Genomic DNA, 22513 nt, shown 5'->3' on the forward strand with positions numbered 1-22513 from the left:
CTAAGAGGGCAAAAACGGGGTGCAAAGCAACTAGCGCCTAGGCACGGCGCCCCCAACGCCTCCTGTGAAACTCAGCGGGAGGTTAGCGGCGGCGGTAACCATTAGACCCCGTGGCGCAGCACCTCCGGCGATGACATCATTGCCATGCACAGCACCCCGCTCGCACCCCAGCCGCGATCTTCGGTAGCGCCCCCTGACGAACTGCCGGACGCTATGTCCGACGGGATCAGGAGGGCCTAGCTGCGGCCGGGGCGGCGCAAATTAAAGGGGGCATGCCGGGCAGCCATTTTTGTTGCTGGCCGCCTGCCAGCACCTGCTCCCTCTGCCGTCCCCGGCCTCCTCTGCAGCCTCCCGGCAGGGTGCCGGCTGCGCTCCGTGAGCCCGGCACTTCTCTTGAGTGCCAGGCTCTTTTGCCGGCACTCTGATCCCTGGTGGCCCAGCTGGGCCCCGGGTCACGCTGCGCTAGGACCCTCCCGTTTAAGAAGTGGAGGAAGGCCTGCAGTACCATGGCGCGACGTGCCACAGCGGGTGGCGCTGCAGCACGTAATGCCGCGACATTCACTCGCAGCGTCCCAAGAGGGAGGCGGGGCACTTCCAGTTGCGCCCCGCTTCCCTCTTGGGGCACTATCGGTGAATTTCGGCCGCGGGGGTGCTAATTTTTCAGGGCGCATTTCTCAACATTATATTCCATTTGCCATGTTCTTGCCCACTCACTTAGCTTGTCTATATCCCCTTGAAGCCTCCTTGCATCCTCCTCACAACTTACATTCCCACCCAGCTTTGTATCATCAGCAAACTTGGATATATTACATTTGGTCCCCTCATCCAAATTATTGATGTAGATTGTGAATAGCTGAGGCCCAAGCACTGATCCTTGTGGTACCCCACTAGTTACAGCCTGACAACCCAAAAATGACCCATTTATTCCTACTCTGTTTTCTGTCCGTTAACCAATCCTCAATCCATGCGAGTATATTACCCCCTATCCCATGAGCCCTAATTTTTTTTAATAACTTCTTGTGTGGCACCTTATCGAATGCCTTCTGAAAATCCAAATACACCACATCCATTGGTTCCCCCTTATCTATTCTGCTAGTTACAACCTCAAAAACTCTGACAGATTTGTCAAACACGATTTCCCTTTCATAAATCCGTGTTGACTCTGCCCAATCCTATTATTATTTTCTAAGTGCCCTGTTACCACGTCCTTAATAATAGATTCTAGCATTTTCCCTACTACTGATGTCAGGCTAACTGGTCTGTAGTTCCCCGTTTTCGCTCTCCCTCCTTTCTACCTTCCAATCCACGGGAACTGTTCCAGAATCTATGGAATTTTGGAAAATGACAACCAATGCATCCACTATCTCTAAAGCCACCTCTTTCAAAACCCTAGGATGTAGGCCATCAGGTCCAGGGGATTTATTGGCTTTCAGTCCCATTAATTTCTCCAGTACTATTTTTTTTACTAATACTAATTTCTTTCAGTTCCTCATTTTCGCTGGAGTCTTGACTCACCACTATTTCCAGGAAGCTTTTTGCATCTTCTTCCGTGAAGACAGATACAAAGTATTTGTTTAATTTCTCTGCTATTTCCTTATTCCCCATTATAATTTCTCCTGTCTCAGCCTGTAAGGGACCCACATTTACTTTCGCTAATCTTTTCCTTTTTATATGCCCATAAAAGCTTTGACAGTCTATTTTTATGTCTCTCGCTAGTTTACTCTCATATTCTATTTTCCCTTTCTTTATCAATTTCTTGGTCCTTCTTTGCTGAATTCTAAAATCCTCCCAATCCTCAGGCTTACTACTCTTTTTGGCAACATTATAAGCCTCTTCCTTTGATCTAATACTATCTTTAACTTCTCTTGTTAGCTTCGGTTGAACCACTTTTCCTGTGGGGTTTTTGTGCCTTAAAGGAATGTATATTTGTTGTAAATTATGTATTAATTCTTTAAATGCTAGCCATTGCTTGTCTACCGTCATACCTTTTAATGTAGTTTCCCAATCTACCTTAGCCAACTCGCCCCTCATACCTACGTAGTTTGCTTTGTTTAGATTTAAGACCCTAGTTTTGGATTTAACTAAATCACTTTCAAACTCAATATAAAATTCAGCAGAGGTTTGATATCTGGAGCAGTTTTCTGAGGCAATCACATTCAGGCTTTGGGCCACCTTCAAGTTAAAAGAATAGAGTTCTCTTTGAAGTATTTACTAAGAAATGAAATAAGTTTCATCCTCTACCCACTCCTCCTCTGTTTTAGAATCTAAGGAATCCTAATGTAGAGCAGGTTTGATTGCCAGAAGTGAGAGGGTAATGTTTCCTACCAAATCCTGGATGGACTTATTCACAAAGCTAAACATTAGAATATGAAGTCTTGTCATCCAAAAGCTGATATGGGATCCGTTCTTCATTTATGACTGCCTTGAAGTCCATTGAACTTTTATGATTACCACTGAATACAGCAGAGGAAGGGCACATTGTTCCTCTGATTCAGAGTCCATAAAAGTGATAGGTGTATAGTAATCCAACAGAGACACCCAACCTGCTTCAATAGATAATACCACACTCCATTTTATAGAGGAAAGAAAGTGGTACTAGTATTTCATTGCCTGGAACAATTTGTATTTTATCAGTTCATTTACATATTTTAAAATCCAACAACTCTCACACAAACATTCATATAATTTTATTTATACACTGACATTTGTTACCTTTTGTTATCCTGATCAATGAATATGACATTCATGGATATTGAAATTGGGCTGAATGAACAGAAGGTAATGCAGCATGTTATGCTTTTGTTTGTCTCACTCTCAAACGGCAAAGACGATCCTTCAGGGAACTGACAAGAGAAGGGCTTAAACCAGTTCCCATCTTCAGTTTGCACTTCTGGGACTTCAGCTTGGAGTGTGCAGTCACTGGAACCAAATCAACATTTTAATGCTGCAACACTAAAAGATGCTACAGGCAAGAAATTATCTTTTCCCTTTATGATATAACATTTCAAAATAAATTACTTCAGTGGATGAGTTAAAGTAATTTGGGTGCGAAATTCACCTCGTTTGCGCCTCTGGTGGGAGGCACTAATGGGGCACAAATGGCTTTGCGTCCCCCTGAGGCGATAACTGCACCTCCCGTGAAATTCTGCGGGAGGTTAGCTGCAGCACTACCGGGTATCGCCCCGATCTTCTGTGCCCGGAGATCATGATGCCATCTTCGGGCGTAGCGCCTCGGGAGAAAAATTCCCCCTCGCGCCCCGCAGCAGCGCCGGGCGATGTTACCGGCTGCTGCAGGGGTCGCGAACACTGAGGCCGGCCGCTCGCAGGGCGCCATTTAAAGGTACAGTGGCCAGCCGACATGAAAAAAATCGCTGATTATTTTTTTTTTAAATTCTGAACACCGGACACGGGCTGAGTGCCACGATCGGTCAGCCCACTGATCACGCGGCACTCCTGCACCCCGGTGCTCTAGCAGATGTCAAAAAAATGCAGAGCTCGCAGCAGGGAACCCTTCCCTTTAATTGAGGGAAGAGCCCCTGCAACGCAGCTAAGCACATCGCCCCGGATTGGGACGTTCCCTGCCTCTTGCGCTCCAGGAGGCAAGTGGAGCGCTTGATTTAGCACTCCACTTCCCTCTTGATTTAGCTCTCCACTTCCCACTTGGAGCAAAAAATGGGAATTTCTCAAATGTTAGCTCCTGGCGCTAACTTCTCAAACATTTTTGACTTAGCGCCCCAAATGGCCCCCATGGGGAATTTCTCCCCGTTTGACTTTCAGCTTCACAGCTAAGCAGGACCAGAATGATCAATACATACAATGTATATTTGTTCATCTCAGTTTATAAACACAAATTTGATAGCCTTAGGATATATAGACATGCTGACTGAGGATATTTCCCTCTCACTTCAGTATAATTATTCAATTGTCCAACAAGTAATGGATTACTTACCTTGGTGAGATCAAAAACCATTTCCTTCCACTGAAATATTGGAAGGAAAGGAGACAGTGGATGGATAGCAGTAGATTTCAAGAGAATAATCCAACCATGGAATTCAGAAAGTCATAAGCACAAAGCGTAAAGCTTCAGCAGCTGAACTCTGACACACCGATTGAGACCTATAATCCTTTTACAATCTCCTATGTGTTGCTGGCAGCAGTCTTCAGGTGGATCATGGGAGTAGATGAAGTGATCAGGAGGGAGGGAGAAACCGGGAAAAGGGGGGGGGGGAAGTGATCAGGAGGGGAGGGGCGATCAAGAAAGCAGAGGAACGACTGGGAGAAAGGGGGGAAGTGGTGGGGAAAGAGAGGAGCATCCAGGAGAGGGGGAAAGTGATTGGGAGGAAAGAGCCAATCGGCAGGCATTAACGGTCTTCAGCACTGCACTGGAGCCACGAGGAGCACTCCTGCACCTCTCAGCTCCACAGTCAGGTAAGCACATGTTTTTAAACGTACCTTATTGGTGCTGGTCTGCAGTGCTCCCTTTAAGGACCGCTCATTAGGTGGCATGTAAACCACGTCTTCCTGAATGTAGCTAGCCCGTCTTATCAGCTCAATAGAATGATAACAATACTAATGATGGTTAAGATTAGTGCTAAAAGTAGAATAAATGAAAGGAGTGTAAAGTTCAAACCTTAGATAGTTCAGACCAGTAACTCGGACTGTTGCTGTTGTCTCCGTGCTCAGAGGAACTGAGTTCAGGATCACAAAAGGGGGATCAATAATCAATTTAGGGGTGTGTATAATGCCAGACAGAGAAATTATTCGGTATGGGTTGGTTCTGTCCTCATCAAGAAACATGGGTATTTCACTCGTATATTTGCCTGGGCATCCTGAAAAAGTATGCAAGCACAGAAATAATTTTTGCAGGTAATATAAGTATAATGCAAATTATTTACATTGTCTACCCCCCACCCCATCCTCCACAGAGAGAATAGCGAACATTAAGTTGTGTTCAAAACAGCAATGAATCACAGATAAAAAGTTACACGCCACTTAGCCTAACAGCAGCAATGGAGAAAACACTCGGTCAGGATTTCACAAATCCACCGAAATTCTTTGAGGGAGGTAAGTGAACTGGTAACTGAAGGTAATCCAGCAGATGTAATTTATGTGGATTTTCAAAGAGCATTTTGTAAATTGCCATATGTGAGGTTTAAGAAGCAGATTAAGGCTCTTAAAATTATTGGCAAAGTAATTAATTGATTTAAAATGCTTGGTAATATAAAGCAGTAGTAGATGATAAGTGTTAAAAAAAACTATCTAACAGACAGTGGAGCTTTGCAGAAATCTAATCTAATCTGGATCCCTTGCAGTTTACAGTACAGGTATCAATAAATAATACAAAACAGGGTACTTTTAGTAATATTGAAAAATGTGCTGATGAGACCAAATGTTGTGGCCAGTATAAGGGAGATTGATAGTACTGAAAGTGACCTCAGCAAATTGGCAAGGATGCTAAGAGATAGGAGATTGATTAAAATATGGTTATTTTGAGGGCAGTTGATTGAAAGTGGAAATAGCCCAGTATAACACATTGGCAAATCAATATTTAGAATAGAGGGTTTAGTTTTAGACACCTACATTCAAATGAACATTGATGCCTGGAGAGTTCAGAGACTGGCAGAGATGGTTCTGGGATTTATGGCTCTAGGTTGTGAGAGTTGACTCAGAAATAAACTTATTTCCATTGAAGAAAAGCAGACAGTGTGGAAACATGATTCATATGTTTTAATGATAAGATCATGCATAATCCTAATGGATGCAGTGTTCTAACAATAGTTGAAGACTATCAAGTACTTGACATCACAATTTATAATATCTTGAGGGTACTTTGGTTGTGTAGTGTGCTGAAAATAGTAAAATTTGCTACAATATTGAAAGACATTCAATTAATTCTAAGTCAGTCAACACAAAAGCAAAATACTGCAGATGCTGGAAATCTGAAATAAAAACAAAAAATGCTGGAAATACTTAGCAGGCCAGGCAGCATCGGTGGAGAGAGAAACAGAGTTAACGTTTCAGGTCGATGACCCTTTGTCAGAACTGGAAAAAGTTAGAGATATAACAGATTTTTAAGCAAGTGCAGGGGCAGGGAAAGGGGGGAGGGGAGGAAAGAACAAAAGGGAAGGTCTGTGATAGGCTGGAAGGCAGGAGAGATTAAGAGACAAAAGGGTTGATGGTGCAAGGCAAAAGGAGATGGTAATGGGACAAGTTAAGAAACAAAAGATGAGTCCAGATGAGGTGTAAATGGGAATGGCAGAATCATCAACAGCTGCCATGTGAAAAAAATAGGGGCCGAGATTATGGTCTGAAATTGTTGAATTCGATGTTGAGTCCAGAAGGCTGCAAAGTGCCTAATCGAAAGATGAGGTGCTGTTCCTCGAGCTTACGTTGAGCTTCATTGGAACAGTGTAAGAGGCTGAGGACGGAGAGGTCAGAGTGGGAGTGGAGCGGAGAATTAAAGTGACAGGTGACCAGAAGCTCAGGGTCACCATTACGGACTGAATGGTGTTCCGCAAAGCAGTCACCCAATCTGCGTTTGGTCTCCCCAATGTAGAGGAGACCACTTCGTGAGCAGCGAATACAGTATACTAAATTGCAAGAAGTACAAGTATATCGCTTTAATCTCTCCTGCCTTCCATCCTATCACAGACCTTCCATTTTGTTCTGTTACATCTCTAACTTTTTCCAGTTCTAACGAAGGGTCATCGACCTGAAACGTTAACCCTGTTTCTCTCTCCACAGATGCTGCCTGACCTGCTGAGTATTTCCAGCATTTTCTGTTTTTATTTCAGATTTCTAGCAACGGCAGTATTTTGCTTTTGTATTTACTTTACCTAATTGTTCTTATACAACATTGTACAGCCTCGATTAAATAAGCAAACTTCATATAGCTAGACCAATACAATGACAAGCACTTTAATAGAATATAAGAGCAGGGAAGTTATACTTGAACTGTATAAAACACTAGTTAGACCACAGCTAGAGTACTGCGTACAGTTCTGGTCACCACATTACAGGAAAGATGCAATTGCACTAAAGAGGATTCAGAGGAGATTTAGGAGGATGTTGCCAGGACTAGAGAGTTTTAGCTATGAGGAAAGATTGGCTAGGCTGGGGTTGTTTTCTTTGGAACAGAGGAGGCTGAGGGGAGATTTAATTGAGGTGTATAAAATTATGAGGGGCCTAGATAGAGTGAATAGGAAGGACCTATTTCCCTTAGCAGAGAGGCCAATAGCCAGGGGCATAGATTTAAAGTAATTGGTAGAAGGATTAGAGGGGATTTGAGGAGAACTTTTTCACCCAGAGGGTAGTAGGGGTCTGGAACTCACTGCCTGAAAGGGTGGTAGAGGCAGAAACCCTCATCACATTTAAAAATTACTTGGATATGCACTTGAAGTGCTGTAACCTACAAGGCTACGGACCAAGAGCTGCAAAGTGGGATTAGGCTGGAGAGCTCTTTTTCGGCTGGCACAGACTCGATGGGCCAAATGGCCTCCTTCTGTGCCGTAACTGAACTCCAGACCAGTTAGCCTGACATCAGTAGTTGGGAAACTGCTAGAATCTATTATTAAGGACGTGGTAACAGAGCGCTTCGAAAATACTAATAGGATTGGGCAGAATTATCACAGATTTATGAAAGGGAAATCGTGTTTAACAAATCTGTTAAGAGTTTTTTGAGGTTGTAACTAGCAGAATAGATAAGGGGGAACCAGTGGATGTAGTGTATTTGGATTTTCAGAAGGCATTCGATAAGGTGCCACACAAGAAGTTATTAAACAAAATTAGGGCTCATGGGATTGGGGGTAATATACTAGCATGGATCAAAGATCGCTTAATGGACAGAAAACAGAGAGTAGGAATAAACGGGTCATTTTTGGATTGGCAGGCTGTAACTAGTGGGGTACCGCAAGGATCAGTGCTTGGGCCTCAGCTATTCACAATCTACATCAATGATTTGGATGAGGGGACCAAATGTAATGGGGGAAAAATTTGGTTGCTTTGCGCCTCCCATTAGCGCCCTAAGAGTGGGCTAACGGGGCGCAAAGCAACTAGGGTGCGGCGCTGCCAACGCCTCCTGCAAAATTCAGCAGGGGGTTAACGGTGGCCGTAACTGTTAGCGCCCTGTAGCGCTGCACCGCCAGCGATGACGTCATTGCCGTGCACAACGCCCCACTCACACCCCGGCCATGATCTTTGGTAGCGCCCCCTGACTTACCGCCAGACGCTATGTCCAATGGGGTCAGGGGGGCCTACCTGTGGCCGGGACGGCGCTATTTAAAGGCAAGGTGCCGGGCGGCCATTTTTGTTGCTGGCCGCCTGCCATCACCTGCCTCCGTTGTCGTCCCCGGCCTCTTCTGCAACCCCCCCCCCGCGGAGTGCTGGCTGCAGTCCGTGAGCCCGGCACTTCTCTTGAGTGCCGGGCTCTTTTGCCGGCACTCCGATCCCTGGTGGCCCAGCTGGGCCCCGGGTCGCGCTGCGCCAGACCCCTCCCATTTAAGAAGGGGAGGAAGACCTGCAATACCGCGGCACGTAGCACCACGATATTCCCTCGCGGGGTGCTACCATTCAATTTCGGCTGCAGGGGTGCTAATTTTTCCGGTAAAGTAGCGTCCCGGCAAAGTTAGCGCCCCAAAGGGGGCGTGACTCAATTTCTCCCCCAATATATCTAAGTTGATGATACAAAGCTGGGTGGGAATGTAAGTTGTGAGGAGGATGCAAGGAGGCTTCAAGCCCACAGGCTAAGTGAGTGGGCAAGAACATGGCAAATAGAATGTAATGTTGAGAAATGTGAAGTTATCCACTTTGGTAGGAAAAATAGAAAAGCAGTGTATTTTTTAAATGGTGAGAGATTGGGAAGTGCTGGTGTTCAGAGGGACCTGGGTGTCCTTGTACACGAATCACTGAAAGTTAACATGCAGGTACAGCAAGCAATTAGGAAAGCAAATGGTATGTTGGCCTTTACTACAACAGGATTTGAGTATAAGAGTAAAAACGTCTTACTGCAATTATATAGGGCCCTGGTAAGACCACATGTGGAGTATTGTGTACAGTTTTGGTCTCCTTACCTAAGGAATAATATACTTGCCATAGCGGGAGTGCAACGAAGGTTCACCAGACTGGTTCCTGGGATGGGGGGATTGTCCTATGAGGAGAGATTGAGTAGACTAGGCCTATATTCTCTAGAGTTTAGAAGAATGAGAGGTGATCTCATTGAAACATACAAAATTCTTACAGGGCTTGGCAGAGTAGATGCTGGGAGGATGTTTTCCCTGGCTGGGGAGTCTAGAACCAGGGGTCACGGTCTCAGAATAAGGGGTCGGCCATTTAGGACTGAGATGAGGAGAAATTTCTGCACTCAGAGGGTGGTGAATCTTTGGAATTCTCTACCCCAGGCTCAGTCATTGAGTATATTCAAGGCAGAGATCGACAGATTTTTGAATATTAAGGGAATCAAGGAATATGGGGATAGTTCAGGAAAGTGGAGATGAGGTAGAGAATCAGCCATGATCTTATTGAATGGTGGAGCAGGCTCGAAGGACCAAATGGCCTACTCCTGCTCCTATTTCTTATGTTCTTATGTAAATTTGTATGATGATTCTATGATTTAAGGACTTTGAAATAACTAATTCAAAAGTAAATATATGGCTCTTCTCAAGAACAATAAATGCAATATATAAACCAAAATAGATGATGAATTCATATGCAATGAAACTACTTTTGAGATTGTTTTAGTTGGTTCTGAAAGAGAAGTTAGTCCTTTAACACAGGTCAGAATCTGATTTATTGTACTGTTGTGACTTTTTAGATAGCTACTTTAAAAAATTGGTGTTTTTAGACCAATTTTACTGTAAATACCTACGTGAGCAAAAGCCAACTGTAATGCAGTGTCTTTGGCCTGGTTTAAGACTTCCATTGTACTGATAGATTCTGAAAATGCCTTCTTCAAGAGCTGCGTTTTCTTGACTGTTCAAATCCAACATCCACTTCACCTCTCTGTCGGAAATGTTTTGTAGCTCAACTTTCTACAAAATTACACAAAAATAAAAACAATCAAAAAAATAATCCGCCAATACTATTTTTTCAAAGAAAACAAAGTGTAGGTCACTTCATGATTATGAAGTACTGAAAAATAAAATGAGAGATATTCATAGTCGTCATAATATACTGAACCTTTACGAATAGATCTGCTGCAACTGCACCCAAATCATTGTATCCTGGGAGAAGAGAAAATTCCACCTTGGTAGTTGAGAGTTCAAGTGGCGGACTAAGTGCTGAAAGATAAATTTAACATTTTTTAATGAATGCCAAAAATTAATAAAATGAAAATATATCAACAAAAGCAAAAAAAAAAGCTAAATAAATAGCAACGCGTATTAAATCAATTGAATATACAACAATCTACAGATCAGGAAAATTCCAGATTTGATTCTCGGTCTATGCTGAATTAGAGGATCACAGCCCAAGCAAAAAATATAGATAATCGGGATACATTTTAAAACAGTCAGCACAAATTTTCAAAATATATAACTTTTAAAGGCAACTGCCTTCATGACTTGGAATTGATCAAAGTGAGGAATGTCAGTGCTGGGGGATGGAACACATTCTTTTTTATTTGAAGCCTACTCTTTCTCTTGATTATTTAATTTTATGTTGTACAAATACATGTTTTTTACATATATTTTATAGTCATTGTGCAGTTTGTTACATGGTATTTATATAGAGATATACATTGATAACTGACAGCGGGATATATTGGTGCATTGGGGTAGTCAATGCATTGTGCACATACAGGAAACAGCAAACTATTTGGAGATCAGGATAATTTGACCAAGAGGAACTCCAATGTGGTTCAGCAATTTTTTGACAGAAAATCCTTCCTCAAACCAGCCTGGGAAATACGCTTCCATATTGCACAGAAGGAGAGCCCCTCTGTATATCTGTTGCGATTAGATCACAGAAAGTCAGGCTCGGAGAAGTAGCTTGTAAGGGGTTTTAGATCGCAGAGGTTTCTCTCTCTAGAGGCCTCTCTCTCTTGCACAGTAAAACCCCCTTAGGTTCTAGACACTGGACTTTGATGCAGGAACTACAATGTAGAGAATACTCGATAGGCCAGGTTTAATGGAAACGAAATGAAATGTTATTGCATAGAGAAAAACAAATCAAATGCAAGTCAATAAAAGGGTACATGGGAGGGAAAAACAAATTCATAATACATTACTAACAGAGATAGATACAGGCATATTATACTTTACAAAAGTCATCATGAAATGGGGAAACACACGGAGCATCGAGGGACAACAACTCATTACCCCTTAAATGCCCACCCCCTAAGCCTAGCTAGATCAGATTGTGAGGGGCCAGAAACATGCTCACCAATCCAGTTGGAAAGTATAGAGTTTTGAAACAGGTCTGCGTTTTAATCCTTTCAGGCGTCCTGTCTCCACGTGGTCAGCGCTGCGGGCTGCGACACTCTCTCTTCTGCCTCGAGGTGAAGGTCACGGACAGGCTGGACACTGGCAGGCCTGGACGTCGGCGGGAACGGCGACCACCTGTTTGACCATGGTTGAAGAGGTCTCTTTGCGGAGTCTAGCTGATTACCATTTTCAGCTAGATTTCTTCTGTAGGGCTGCTGTCCTTTGTCTCGTCAACGGCTCGGGGTTTGTCGATGATCTCCCGATGGTTACCCCGGGGCGGGACGCAGACTCGAATCACCTTCTTGGTCTCTGGGTCGACGTTCCTCCACGGCTCTCAAAAGGACAAGCTCAAAAGCGCGTCTGGCTGCTCGCTCTCGATGGCTACCCGGGACTCCAGTTATACTTCTCAAAGAAGCCTTTATCTCCCGCCAAATCAAGGTTAGTCTTTGTTTAACTTTTGGCGGGCTTGTATCACAACGGGGTAGTTATTATATTTAAACTGCTTTCGGGATGGCCGGTGATGGCCATCTCTGGTGTGGAATGACCTCGTATTGTTTTGAATGTCTTCTTGATGTCTTTAATGGGTCTTTGATGCTCCCCTTATGAATATAAAACTGTTTCCCTTTGTCTGGGTAAACATTTAGATGGCCTTTATCTACAGGCCAATCTGACTGGATCTGCATCCAATCCATATGCATGTGGTTGTGTCTGGTTTCGTTTTCTCCGAAACGGCCTTCCAGAACTTACTGTGGGCTGAATCCACAAAGGCTGTCTGGGGACTGCAGGAACCATTTTAAAGTGTCCAGAAAGCTAGTCACGGGGTCTGGCGGCCATTTTATGTGTCCCTTTTCTGGGCTTCTTTTAAAACAGTCTTTAAAAGTAAAGGCCTCTTCTGCCAAAGGACCCTTATCTGACAATATTAATTTTGCGAATCTTACAAGCTTCATAGCATGCAATTGGAAGCCTTTAAAGGCACATTATATCAAACCGAATAGGAGTTTCTCAGAACCATCGGTGGTGTTGTTCTCTCCCTTCCGGTATTGCTCACGGTACTACTTAACCTCACGTCGAGGACCGTTAGTGGATCGGCATTTGAAACAACTATAGGGATTAAAGACGTCCAATTTGAAGATTCGACATACAATGCGACCAAGGGTAGCCCGCTCGTTCTTGTGTGTGCCACCTTCGCCATATACTTTACATCAAATGTGGATGTTACATTCTTTAAGAAGATAACCGCTGGAAAGTCATCCCTTATTGGCAGCCCAGTGGCAACGTGGCGATTCCACATGAGGGAACACTCATGTGAGCACCATCAGTATTGAACTTTCCATTTTTCTGGTACTGACATGAGGGCAAGTACTGGCGTTACCATGCAAATGATCCCTCATGTTCCTTCTGTAGACTTAATTTAAAGGTTGAATTGCCTGAGAATGCAGACTCCCATAATGAGACTGGAAAAGGACAGAAACGTCCTGCAAAAGTCTCGAACAGACTGAGGGGCCGATAAACGGATGTCATCTGTACTCACAAGGCTTTGTATAATGACATAATAGCAAAATACTGCGGATGCTGGAAATCTGAAATAACAACAGAGAATGCTGGAAATACTCAGCAGGCCAGGCAGCATCCGTGGAGAGAGAAACAGAGTTAACGTTTCAGGTCTGGGACCCTTCATCAGAACTGGGTCACTTCACCTGACGAAGGAGCAGCGCTCCGAAAGCTTGTGATTTCAAATAAAACTGTTGGACTATAACCTGGTGTTATGCGACTTCTCACATTTTTCAGGTGAGTTTGCATTTAAGCTTTTGGACTTTTTTAAAATTTTATTGAAGTAGTGGCTTGCTGCAATAGACGTTAAAAGTTTTTTTTAGGTGTGTAGGGAGTGCTGCTGGATGCTTTCAAGGCCTCAGATGGTAAAGGAAGACCTCTGAGAAAACAGAAAATGCTGCAAATACTCAACAGGTCAGGCAACATCCGTGGAGAGAGAAACAGAGTTCACATCTCAGGTCGAGATGCTGCCTGAGCTGCTAGGTATTTCCAGCATTTTATGCTGGCACTTCAGATTTAAAACATCCACTCGCAGAGGGAAGAGGAAGAAGCAGAAGAGGAGGAAACAGACGGAAGGATGCATCCCAGTCAGCCCCTTTGTGGCTGGAATATCCGGGACGGAATCATCTGCCTATGGGTCCCAGTGACCACAATCCCAATTCCCCTTTCAACATTAGACCTACACCTTACTTTCCCTTCCCTCTGTTACTGACCATCACAGAGTCCTCTTAGCCACGATGCAGAAATAAAAGTTACCACAAAGCAAATTTTGCGATCCAACTTTATACATCTATCCATCCAATATGACATCAAGAAATCAACTCATCACCTTTATGCATTCCCTTAGTGACTGCCTTGTGTGTGCCTTTGCCTATCCTACTGATGTCATGCAGTGTTACCCCAGTGGCTGCAGCAGGGCTGGTGGAAGGCTGCTGACTTTCATTGGGGGACACTGCAAATGCATCCTATGTTGCTGAGGGAAGGGCGGAAATAGCGGAGGCTCTAGCCACAATTTTTCAATTCTCCTTGGACATGGGAGTGGTGCTAGAGGACTAGAGTGCTGCAAATGTTACACCCCTGTTCAAAAAAAGGGGGGAGAGGGATAAACCCAACAGCTACAGGCCAGTCAGCCTAAGGTCAGTGGTGGGGAAGCTTTTAGAGACAAAATCCTGGAAAACATTCAGGTTTGGGTAGATAAGTGGCAAGTAATATTTGCGCCGCACAAGTGCCATGACCATCTCCAACAAGAGAGAGCCTAACCACCTCCCCTTGACAGCCATTGGCTTAACTAATAAGTCCTCCACCATTAACATCCTGGGAGTTACCATTGACCAGAAACTCAACTGGACCAGCCGCGTAAATATCACGGCTACTAAAGCAGGTTAGAGGCTGGGTATTCTGCAGCAAGTGACTCACCTCCTGACTCCCCAAAGCCTTTTCATCACCCACAAGAATAAGTCAGAAGTGTGATGGAATACTCTCCACTTGCCTAGACGGATGCATCTGCAACAAGTCAAGAAGCTTGACACCATCCAGGACAAAGCAGCCCGCTTTGATCGGCCCTTCATCTACTAGCCTAAACATCCACCCTCTCCACCACCAGCATATCATGGCAGCAGTGTATACTATCTACAGGATGCACTGCTGCAACTCAACAAGGATTCTTTGGCAATACCTCCGAAACCCGTGACCTCCACCTCCTTAAATAGCAGCAGGTGTATGAGAACACCATCACCTGCAAGTTCCCCTCAAAGTCACACACCATCCTGACTTGGACATATATCACTGTTCTTCATCGTTGCTGGGTCAAAATCCCCACCTAACAGCATTGTGGGAGTATTTTCATCACATGGACCATGGACTGCACAGTTCAGGAAGAAGGCTCATCACCACCGTCTCAAGGGCAACCAAGGATGGGAAATAAATAAAGCCGCAGCTAGAGTACCTGCACAAGATTGATCATCATTGACAGAACAAGATACAGAGAATTGGGTCTAGGGAATGCAGGACAGCTGATGATAGTGGTAACATTTTAATGAATTTCAATTACAGGAATTAATGTAGTTTACTTTGGGTGAATGACATAAGACATGCAAGGAAATCCTTGATTTTGTAGGCTAATGCTAAAGCATGAGAAATAAATGTTGCATTAACAGATATATGATTGCATTGAGAATTTAGTTGTTATAGGTATTTCTGCCACTTGGTTGGATAATAGATGAATCTGAAGTTTATTTGCAAGGATACAAGCGATTCCAAAATGATAGGTTAGATTACAAAAGAGAGGTGCTGTAGCTTTACTTGTAAAAGAGGATATAATTGCAATAGAGGGGGAGTTTATTGATTAGCAGGAGGAAGCTAAAGTGGTTTGTGTAACAGTCGGTTATGGAGTTGTTCCAAAGGTGATTCTTGACATACATTATAAGCCTTCAGTGCAACAGTAAGAGCAAGAAAGGGAACTATGTGGCCAAATTAGAAGAGCAGTTGTCTTGATATCATGCGGAATTGTAACTATCCATCCTCTAAGTAGTTTGTCATGGGGCAGCCAAGTGCAGAGGAAAGCAAGACCAAATTATTTGTTGATACGGCTAATGATTGCTTCTTTATTCAACATGTTATAGAGAGTACGAGAAAAAAAGTAACTCATTCAATAACCCAGTGAAGTCGGTGTTAGTTCCCATGGATTGGAGAGAAGCTGATGCAGTCTCATGATTTAAAAAGGAAAGCAAGCTGGACCCTGGTAATTATAGGCCCATGAGTTTGATCTCAGTTCCAGGAAAGCTGCTAGAAAGCATTATACAGGATTGTATTTCTTGTAATTAGGTTTCACTTTTGACTAGATGAGGCAGACAAGCTGGCCTGATGGATTTTTCTCACCCTTCTTTTTGTATGCTTGTATGTAAATCCATGAACTCACTTTGACGTGATTCAATTCTATCTTGAGTGGAAATCCAGGGTGATTTTCCACTACAGTCCTTACAAGCCTATTTTGTAACTTTTTTTTAGTTTTGTGAACAGCATAAGTTTCAAATACCATGTGATGTCATCTGGAGAAACTCACACTTGGAATTTATTTTAAAAACATGCTTGCAATGACATTTTCTCTTTCTATTGAACCTACCGGTAGCTTGCACTCTGTGACACGGAGTAGCAGGACTCAGTAATTGTACCTGAGAAGAATCTATAGATATGTCATCATAAGGATCAGGTGGTACAGAACTTGGAGGAGGTGATGGTGAAATACTGCCATTGATATTTACTGGCAGATTAAAATCATAGGATGCCACCTAAAGACAAAAAAGTAATTACTGCTGTTAAGTATTTTCTAAAATGGGAGTAAGTGTAATATTTTATTGCTGTAGAACAGTTGGTGTGGAGTTTCCGCTAGGGGTGCAATCGGCAGAATGCACTGGACACTACGCCAGGTTACCACGGTGAAATTACACTGAAGTTTCCGCTCAAACTCATTAGCATAAGTACGAACGTAAACTCTCCCATTTATCAACACAATCAAACAGCATTATCAAACTTAATCAAATCTGTGACTGGAACAGGGCTTCAAGATGCTGGTGGGGGTTGTATAAAAGGCAAAGGAAAGAAAATCCCTTCAGAGTGAGGCTGACACAAGGTAAGACACTTTTCTCTCTGTACTTTGGCTACAATTGAGTGCTGTTCACTGCAGTCTTCAATTAAATAATTACTGTAGCAGAGCAAGACACACCAGTGTGGCTTCAATTGACTGCTGATCACAGGTCTTACATACCAAGATAAATTGACTGAATTTAAACGAATATAAACTGAATTTAAAGTAATTGCAGCAGCAGCAGGAGACACATACCTGGATCAGTGGCTTCAATTGACGGCGGGTCACTCCAGATCAAGTGATTAATTCTGGTGGCATGTGATCATGGGTGCCTGTGCACCTGAGTTTCTGGGCACAATGCGGTCAACACCATCGAACAAGCACAATTGATAGAAAATCGCCATTCTGACCTGGGGGCATGGCCAGTTTTGTGGGTGGCCACTGCTTTGGGTAAATGAACTTTTGAACCAGCGTAACAGATCGCGAATACTCCAGTGTAAAGTGGTTATGGGCGCAACTCCCTTACGCTTAAAATTCAGCAACTATATAAATTTGATTTCCCCCAGATTACACTGATGTCTGGGTGGAAATCATACGGAAACTCTAGACTATTGTGTTTCAGAAATCAGAAAATCAGATTCATATTTACACAACATAACCAGTTTATATTTATTGCAAAATTTCAAAAAGAAGCAAACCAACTTACCCATTGCTTGAGCACAGAGCTGGGTGAATCACAATCAGAGTGGATCGCAAACCAAGTGGAAGAATTTGGTGATAGTAGGAATTCACTGGAGAGAAGGCGGTTTCTCACATCCAACTCAAAAGAGAGAGTGGAGCCACAGAACCCAAGGACTCTAAGTTAAGTATCTAACTATCTAATATTTAGATTCATTGGGCAGGATTTTCATTGGGCCATGGAGTCGGGATTGGAGGCATGCGGGGGGTTAAAATACCGAAATCGGGGGTCCCGACACCAACCCGCCTCCATGCCAGTTTCAAAGGAGGCGGGTACCCGCCCCGCACTGGGACCCGCCTACCCGAGGCGGGAAAGGATTAGTGCCGATTAACTGCCTGTTAACAGGTAGTTAACAGGCAGTTTTTAGCCTAATCCCTATTTTGAAGATTGAAGTGTGGGTTTCCCGATGGCTCCAAACCACACCAAGTTAGAGGAGTCGGGCCGTCAGGTTGAAGGGCTTGGAGGGGTCGAGATGTCAGTGTACAGGTGAGTGATGTGTGCATGAGTGCAAAGGTAAGTGTGTTTGGTGTGTCTAAAATGATTAAAGAAGTGTAAATTGCCTTTTCTTACCTTTTCAGCCTTCCTTCCTTTAGGTTCCGGGAGCCCCTCATCTCACCGGCACAGAAAGCAGAATGGCTGCAATCTGTCAAAAGTGACAGCCTGCAGCTTTCTGTGCAGGAGAGATTTCTAACTGAGTCTGTGGAGAAGGACTTCGGTTAAAAGTAAGACTGTCAGTGTTTGACAGCTTCAAACAGCTGCGAAATGCTGATATTTCATCTGTCAAAATCTCTTGACAGATGAAATTTCAGTCTGTGACGTCACCTGTTGGGCGGGCTCAACAAGGTCAATCAAGTTAAAATCGCGTGGATTGGCTGCATCTCGATGGAGGCGGGACTACAATCCCGAAAGTTGTAGTCCCACCTCCAACCCGACTCCTCAATGAAAATCCAGCCCACAGACTCTAAGTTAAGTATCTAAATATCTAATATTTAGATTCTTTGGGCAGGAATTTCATTGGACCGTGGAAGCGGGATTGGAGGTGTGTGGGGGGTTAAAATCACGAAATCGGGGGGGCACGAACCCATCCCGCCCCCAACCCGCCTCCATGCCAGTTTCAAAGGAGGCGGGTACCCGCCCCGCACTGGGACCCCCCTCCCCGAGGCGGGAAGGGGATTAGTGCCAATTAACTGCCTGTTAACGGTAGTTAACAGGCAGTTTTTAGCCTAATCCCTATTTTTATTCCTGAAGTGTGGGATTCCCGACGGCTCCAAACCACGCCAAGTTAGCGAGGCGGACCGTCGGGCTGAAGGGCTTGGAGGGTTCGAGATGTCCGGTGTTCAGGTGAGTGATGGGTGCATGAGTGCAGAGGTAAGTGTGTTTGGTGTGTGTAAAGTGTTTAAAGAAGTTTAATTACCTTTACTTACCTTTACAGCCTTCCTTCCTTCAGGTCTCGGGAGTCCCTCATCTCACCGGCACAGAAAGCAGAATGCCGCGAGCTGTCAAAAGTTGCAGCATTCAGCTTTCTGTTCCAGCGAGATCTCTAAATCAGCCTGAGAGGAAGGAATTAACTTAGTGTACAGATTGTCAGTGTTTGACAGCTTCAAAGAGCTGTCAAACGCTGATATTTCATCTGTCAAAAGCTCTTGACAGATGAAATATCAATCTGTGACGTCACCTGTTGCCGGGTGGCACTTAATTGGCCTGCTGAGCCCGCTGGGCGGGCTCAACAAGGTCAATCAAGTGAAAATCACGTGGGTTGGCCACAACTTGATGGAGGCGGGACTACAACCTCGAAAGTTGTAGTCCCGCCTCCTACACGCCTCCAGTATCAAAATCCAGCCCTTTGTGTTTAGTATCTCAGTCGTTCTTGTTAAAATTGAGTAAATAATTTTGTCTATTTTCTCTCTAAGTTAGGGCAGTGGGTTAAACTAAGAAGTTTAGTTAGTAGTTTAATAAATAGAGGCATGGCAGGACACCTCAGTCCCGTCGAATGCACACTCTGTGCCATGTGGGAAGTCCAGGATGCTTCTCGTGTCCTGGACAACCACATGTGCAGGAAGTGTCGTCAACTGGAGGAGCATCAGCTCCGGGTTTGGGAGCTTGAGCAGCTAATGTCACTGCAGTGCATCCGCGAGGCCGAGAGCTACGTGGATAGCACGTTTCAGGAGATGGTCACTCCACAGCTTAAGAGTTTGCAAGCAGAGAAGGAATGGGTGACTGACAGACAGAAAAGGAGGACCAGGCAGGTACTGCAGGAGTTCCCTGAGTGTATCTCGCTCTCTAACAGTTCCGAATTACTCCTGGTGCCACGTGCAAATGAGCACAGAAACAGGAGGATAGAGCAGATGAATGCGTGGCTGGAGCGATGGAGCAGGAGGGAGGGCTTTAGATTCCTGAGGCATTGGGACTGGTTCTGGGGGAGGTGGGACCTGTACAACCCATACGGGTTGCACCTCAACAGGGCCGAGACCAATATCCTTGCAGGGAAGTTTGTTAGTGCTGTTGGGGAGGGTTTAAACTAGCTTGGCAGCAGGATGGGCACCTCAGCGTAGATTCAGAAGGGAGAGAAGCAAAGCTGGAAATAGAAGGCAGTAAATTAGTAAGTGAGTTTGGAAGGCAGAAGAAACAAAGGCTAGAAAATAGACAACAAAGGGGTTTGGCAATGCTTAATGGTATATTCTTCAATGCAAGGAGTCTAGTGAATAAGGCAGATGAGCTGAGGGCACAGACACGTGGAAGTATGATATAGCTATTGCTGAAACATGGCTGAGAGAAGGGCAGGAGTAGCAGCTCAACATTCCTGGTTACAGGGTTTTCAGACGAGATCAAGAGGGGGATAAAAAAGGAGGGGAGGATCGAAATATTGGTTAAAGAAACAATTACAGTTGTGAGGAGGGATGATATGTTAGAAGGATCATCAAATGAGGCCACATGGGTTGAACTGAAGAACAAAAAGGGGCAATCACACTGCTGGGAGTGTAATATAGACCCCCAAATAGTAAGAGGGAGATAGAAGAGCAAATATGTCGGCAAATTTCTGAGAAATGCAAAAACAATAGGGCAGTAATAGTAGGGGATTTCAAGTAGCCTAATATTTACTAGGACAGACTTAGTGTAAAAGGTATAGAGGGCGCAGAATCCTTAAAATCTATTCAGGAGAACTTTTTTAGCCAATACGTAGCAAGCCCAGCAAGAGAGGGGGCAGTTCTGGACTTAGTTTTAGGGAATGAAGCTGGGCAGGTGGAAGGGGTACCAGTGGCAAAGCATTTTGGTGGTAGTGATCATAGTTTAGTTAGATTTAGCGTAGTTATGGAAAAGGGCAAAGATAGACCAGGAGTAAAAGTTCTCAATTAGGGAAAGGCCAATTTTACTAAGCTGAGATGTGAAAAAATATTGGCAAGTGAAATCAAGGAAAACCCAAAGATGTTTTATAAATACATAAAGAGCAAGAGGATAACTAAAGAAAGAGTAGGAGAGGCCAAAAAGGTAACCTGTGATTTTTTAAATTCATTTATGGGATGTGGGCGTCGCTGGCAAGGCCAGCATTTACTGCCCATCCCTAATTGCCATTGAGAAGGTGGTGGTGAGCTGCCTTCTTGAACCACTGGAATCTTGGCTTTTATTGCAAGGGGGATGGAGTATAAAAACAGGGAAGTCTTGCTGCAGTTATACAGGGTATTGGTGAGGCCACACCTGGAATACTGCGTGCAGTTTTGGTTTCCATATTTAAGAAAAGATATACTTGCTCTCGAGGCGGTTCAGAGAAGGTTCACCCGGTTGATTCCGGAGATGAGGGGGTTGACGTATGAGGAAAGGTTGAGTAGGTTGGGACTCTACTCATTGGAGTTCAGAAGAATGAGAGGCGATCTTATCGAAACATATAAGATTGTGAGGGGGCTTGATCGGGTGGATGCGGTGAGGATGTTTCCACTGATGGGTGAGACTAGAACTAGGGGGCATAATCTTAGAATAAGGGGCTGCCCTTTCAAAACTGAGGAGAAACTTCTTCACTCAGAGGGTAGTAAATCTATGGAATTTGCTACCCCAGAGAGCTGTGGAAGCTGCAACATTAAATACATTTAAAATGGAGATAGACAGTTTCCTAGCAGATAAGGGAATTAGGGGTTACGGGGAGAGGGCAGGGAAGTGGACGTGAGTCTAGATTCGGATCAGCCATGATCCTATTGAATGGCGGAGCAGGCCCGAAGAGCCGTATGGCCGACTCCTGCTCCTACTTCTTATGTTCTTATGAGAGAACTAACACGAGGGAAAAACCTACTTGACCTCGTCCTCACCAGTCTACCTGTCACAGATGCATCTGTCTATGACAGTATTGGTATCAGCGACCACTGCACAGTCATTGTGGAGACAAAATTCCGTCTTCACACTGAGGACACCCTCCATCGTGTTGTGTAGCACTACCACCGTGCTAAATGGGATAGATCAGAACAGATCTAGCAGCTCAAAACTGGGCATCCATGAGGCACTGTGGGCCATCAGCAGCAGCAAATTGTATTCCACCACAATCTGACCTCATGGCCCGGCATATCCCTCACTCTACCATTACTATCAAGCCAGGGGACCAACCCTGGAGTGTAGAAGAGCAGGTGAGAAGCAGCACCAGGTGTACCTAAAAATGAGATGCCAACCTGGGGAAGCTACAACACAGGACTACATGCATGCTAAAAAGCAGAAGCAGGATGCGAAAGAAATGGCTAAGCGATCCCACAATCAACGGATCAGATCAAAGCTCTGCAGTCCTGCCACATACAGTCGTGAATGGTGGTGGACCATTAAACAACTAACGGGAGGAGGAGGCTCCATTAATATCCCCATCCTTAATGATGGTGGAGCCCGGCATGTGACAAGGCTGAAGTGTTTGCAACCATCTTCAGCCAGAAGTGCCAAGTGGGTGATCCATATCGGGCTCCTCCTGAGGTCCCACCATCACAAAAGCCAGTCTTCAGCCAATTCGATTCACTCCACGTGATATCAAGAAATGGCTGAGCGCACTGGATACAGCTAAGACTATGGGCCCCGACAACATTCCGGCTATAGTGCTGAAGACCTGTGCTCCAGAACTAGCCGTGCCTCTAGCCAAGCTGTTCCAGTACAGCTACAACACTGGCATCTATCCGACAATGAGGAAAACTGCCCACGTATGTCCTGTCCACAAAAAGCAGGACAAATCCAACCCGGCCAATTACCGCCCCATCAGTCTAC

At 44.5% G+C, this 22513-nt stretch overlaps 1 protein-coding gene across 2 annotated transcripts in view; it reads right to left on the bottom strand.

The window, feature by feature from the left end:
• LOC147107297 (cilia- and flagella-associated protein 47-like) overlaps window positions 1-22513 on the bottom strand; it is a 797073-nt gene that overhangs the window by 534186 nt on the left and 240374 nt on the right. For both annotated transcript variants that reach the window (XM_086006182.1, XM_086006181.1), the window contains 5 exons: window positions 16090-16255; window positions 10174-10274; window positions 9863-10025; window positions 4631-4829; window positions 2713-2919 (listed from right to left, as the gene is read on the bottom strand). In XM_086006182.1, the coding sequence (XP_085862308.1) occupies window positions 2713-2919; window positions 4631-4829; window positions 9863-10025; window positions 10174-10274; window positions 16090-16255 (836 nt within the window). The remainder of the gene's footprint in view (window positions 1-2712; window positions 2920-4630; window positions 4830-9862; window positions 10026-10173; window positions 10275-16089; window positions 16256-22513) is intronic.

The sequence above is a fragment of the Somniosus microcephalus genome, chromosome 14 (genome assembly GCF_052327205.1).
Source record: "Somniosus microcephalus isolate GS21.2 chromosome 14, FLI_Smic_1.0, whole genome shotgun sequence".
Lineage (NCBI taxonomy): Eukaryota > Metazoa > Chordata > Chondrichthyes > Squaliformes > Somniosidae > Somniosus > Somniosus microcephalus.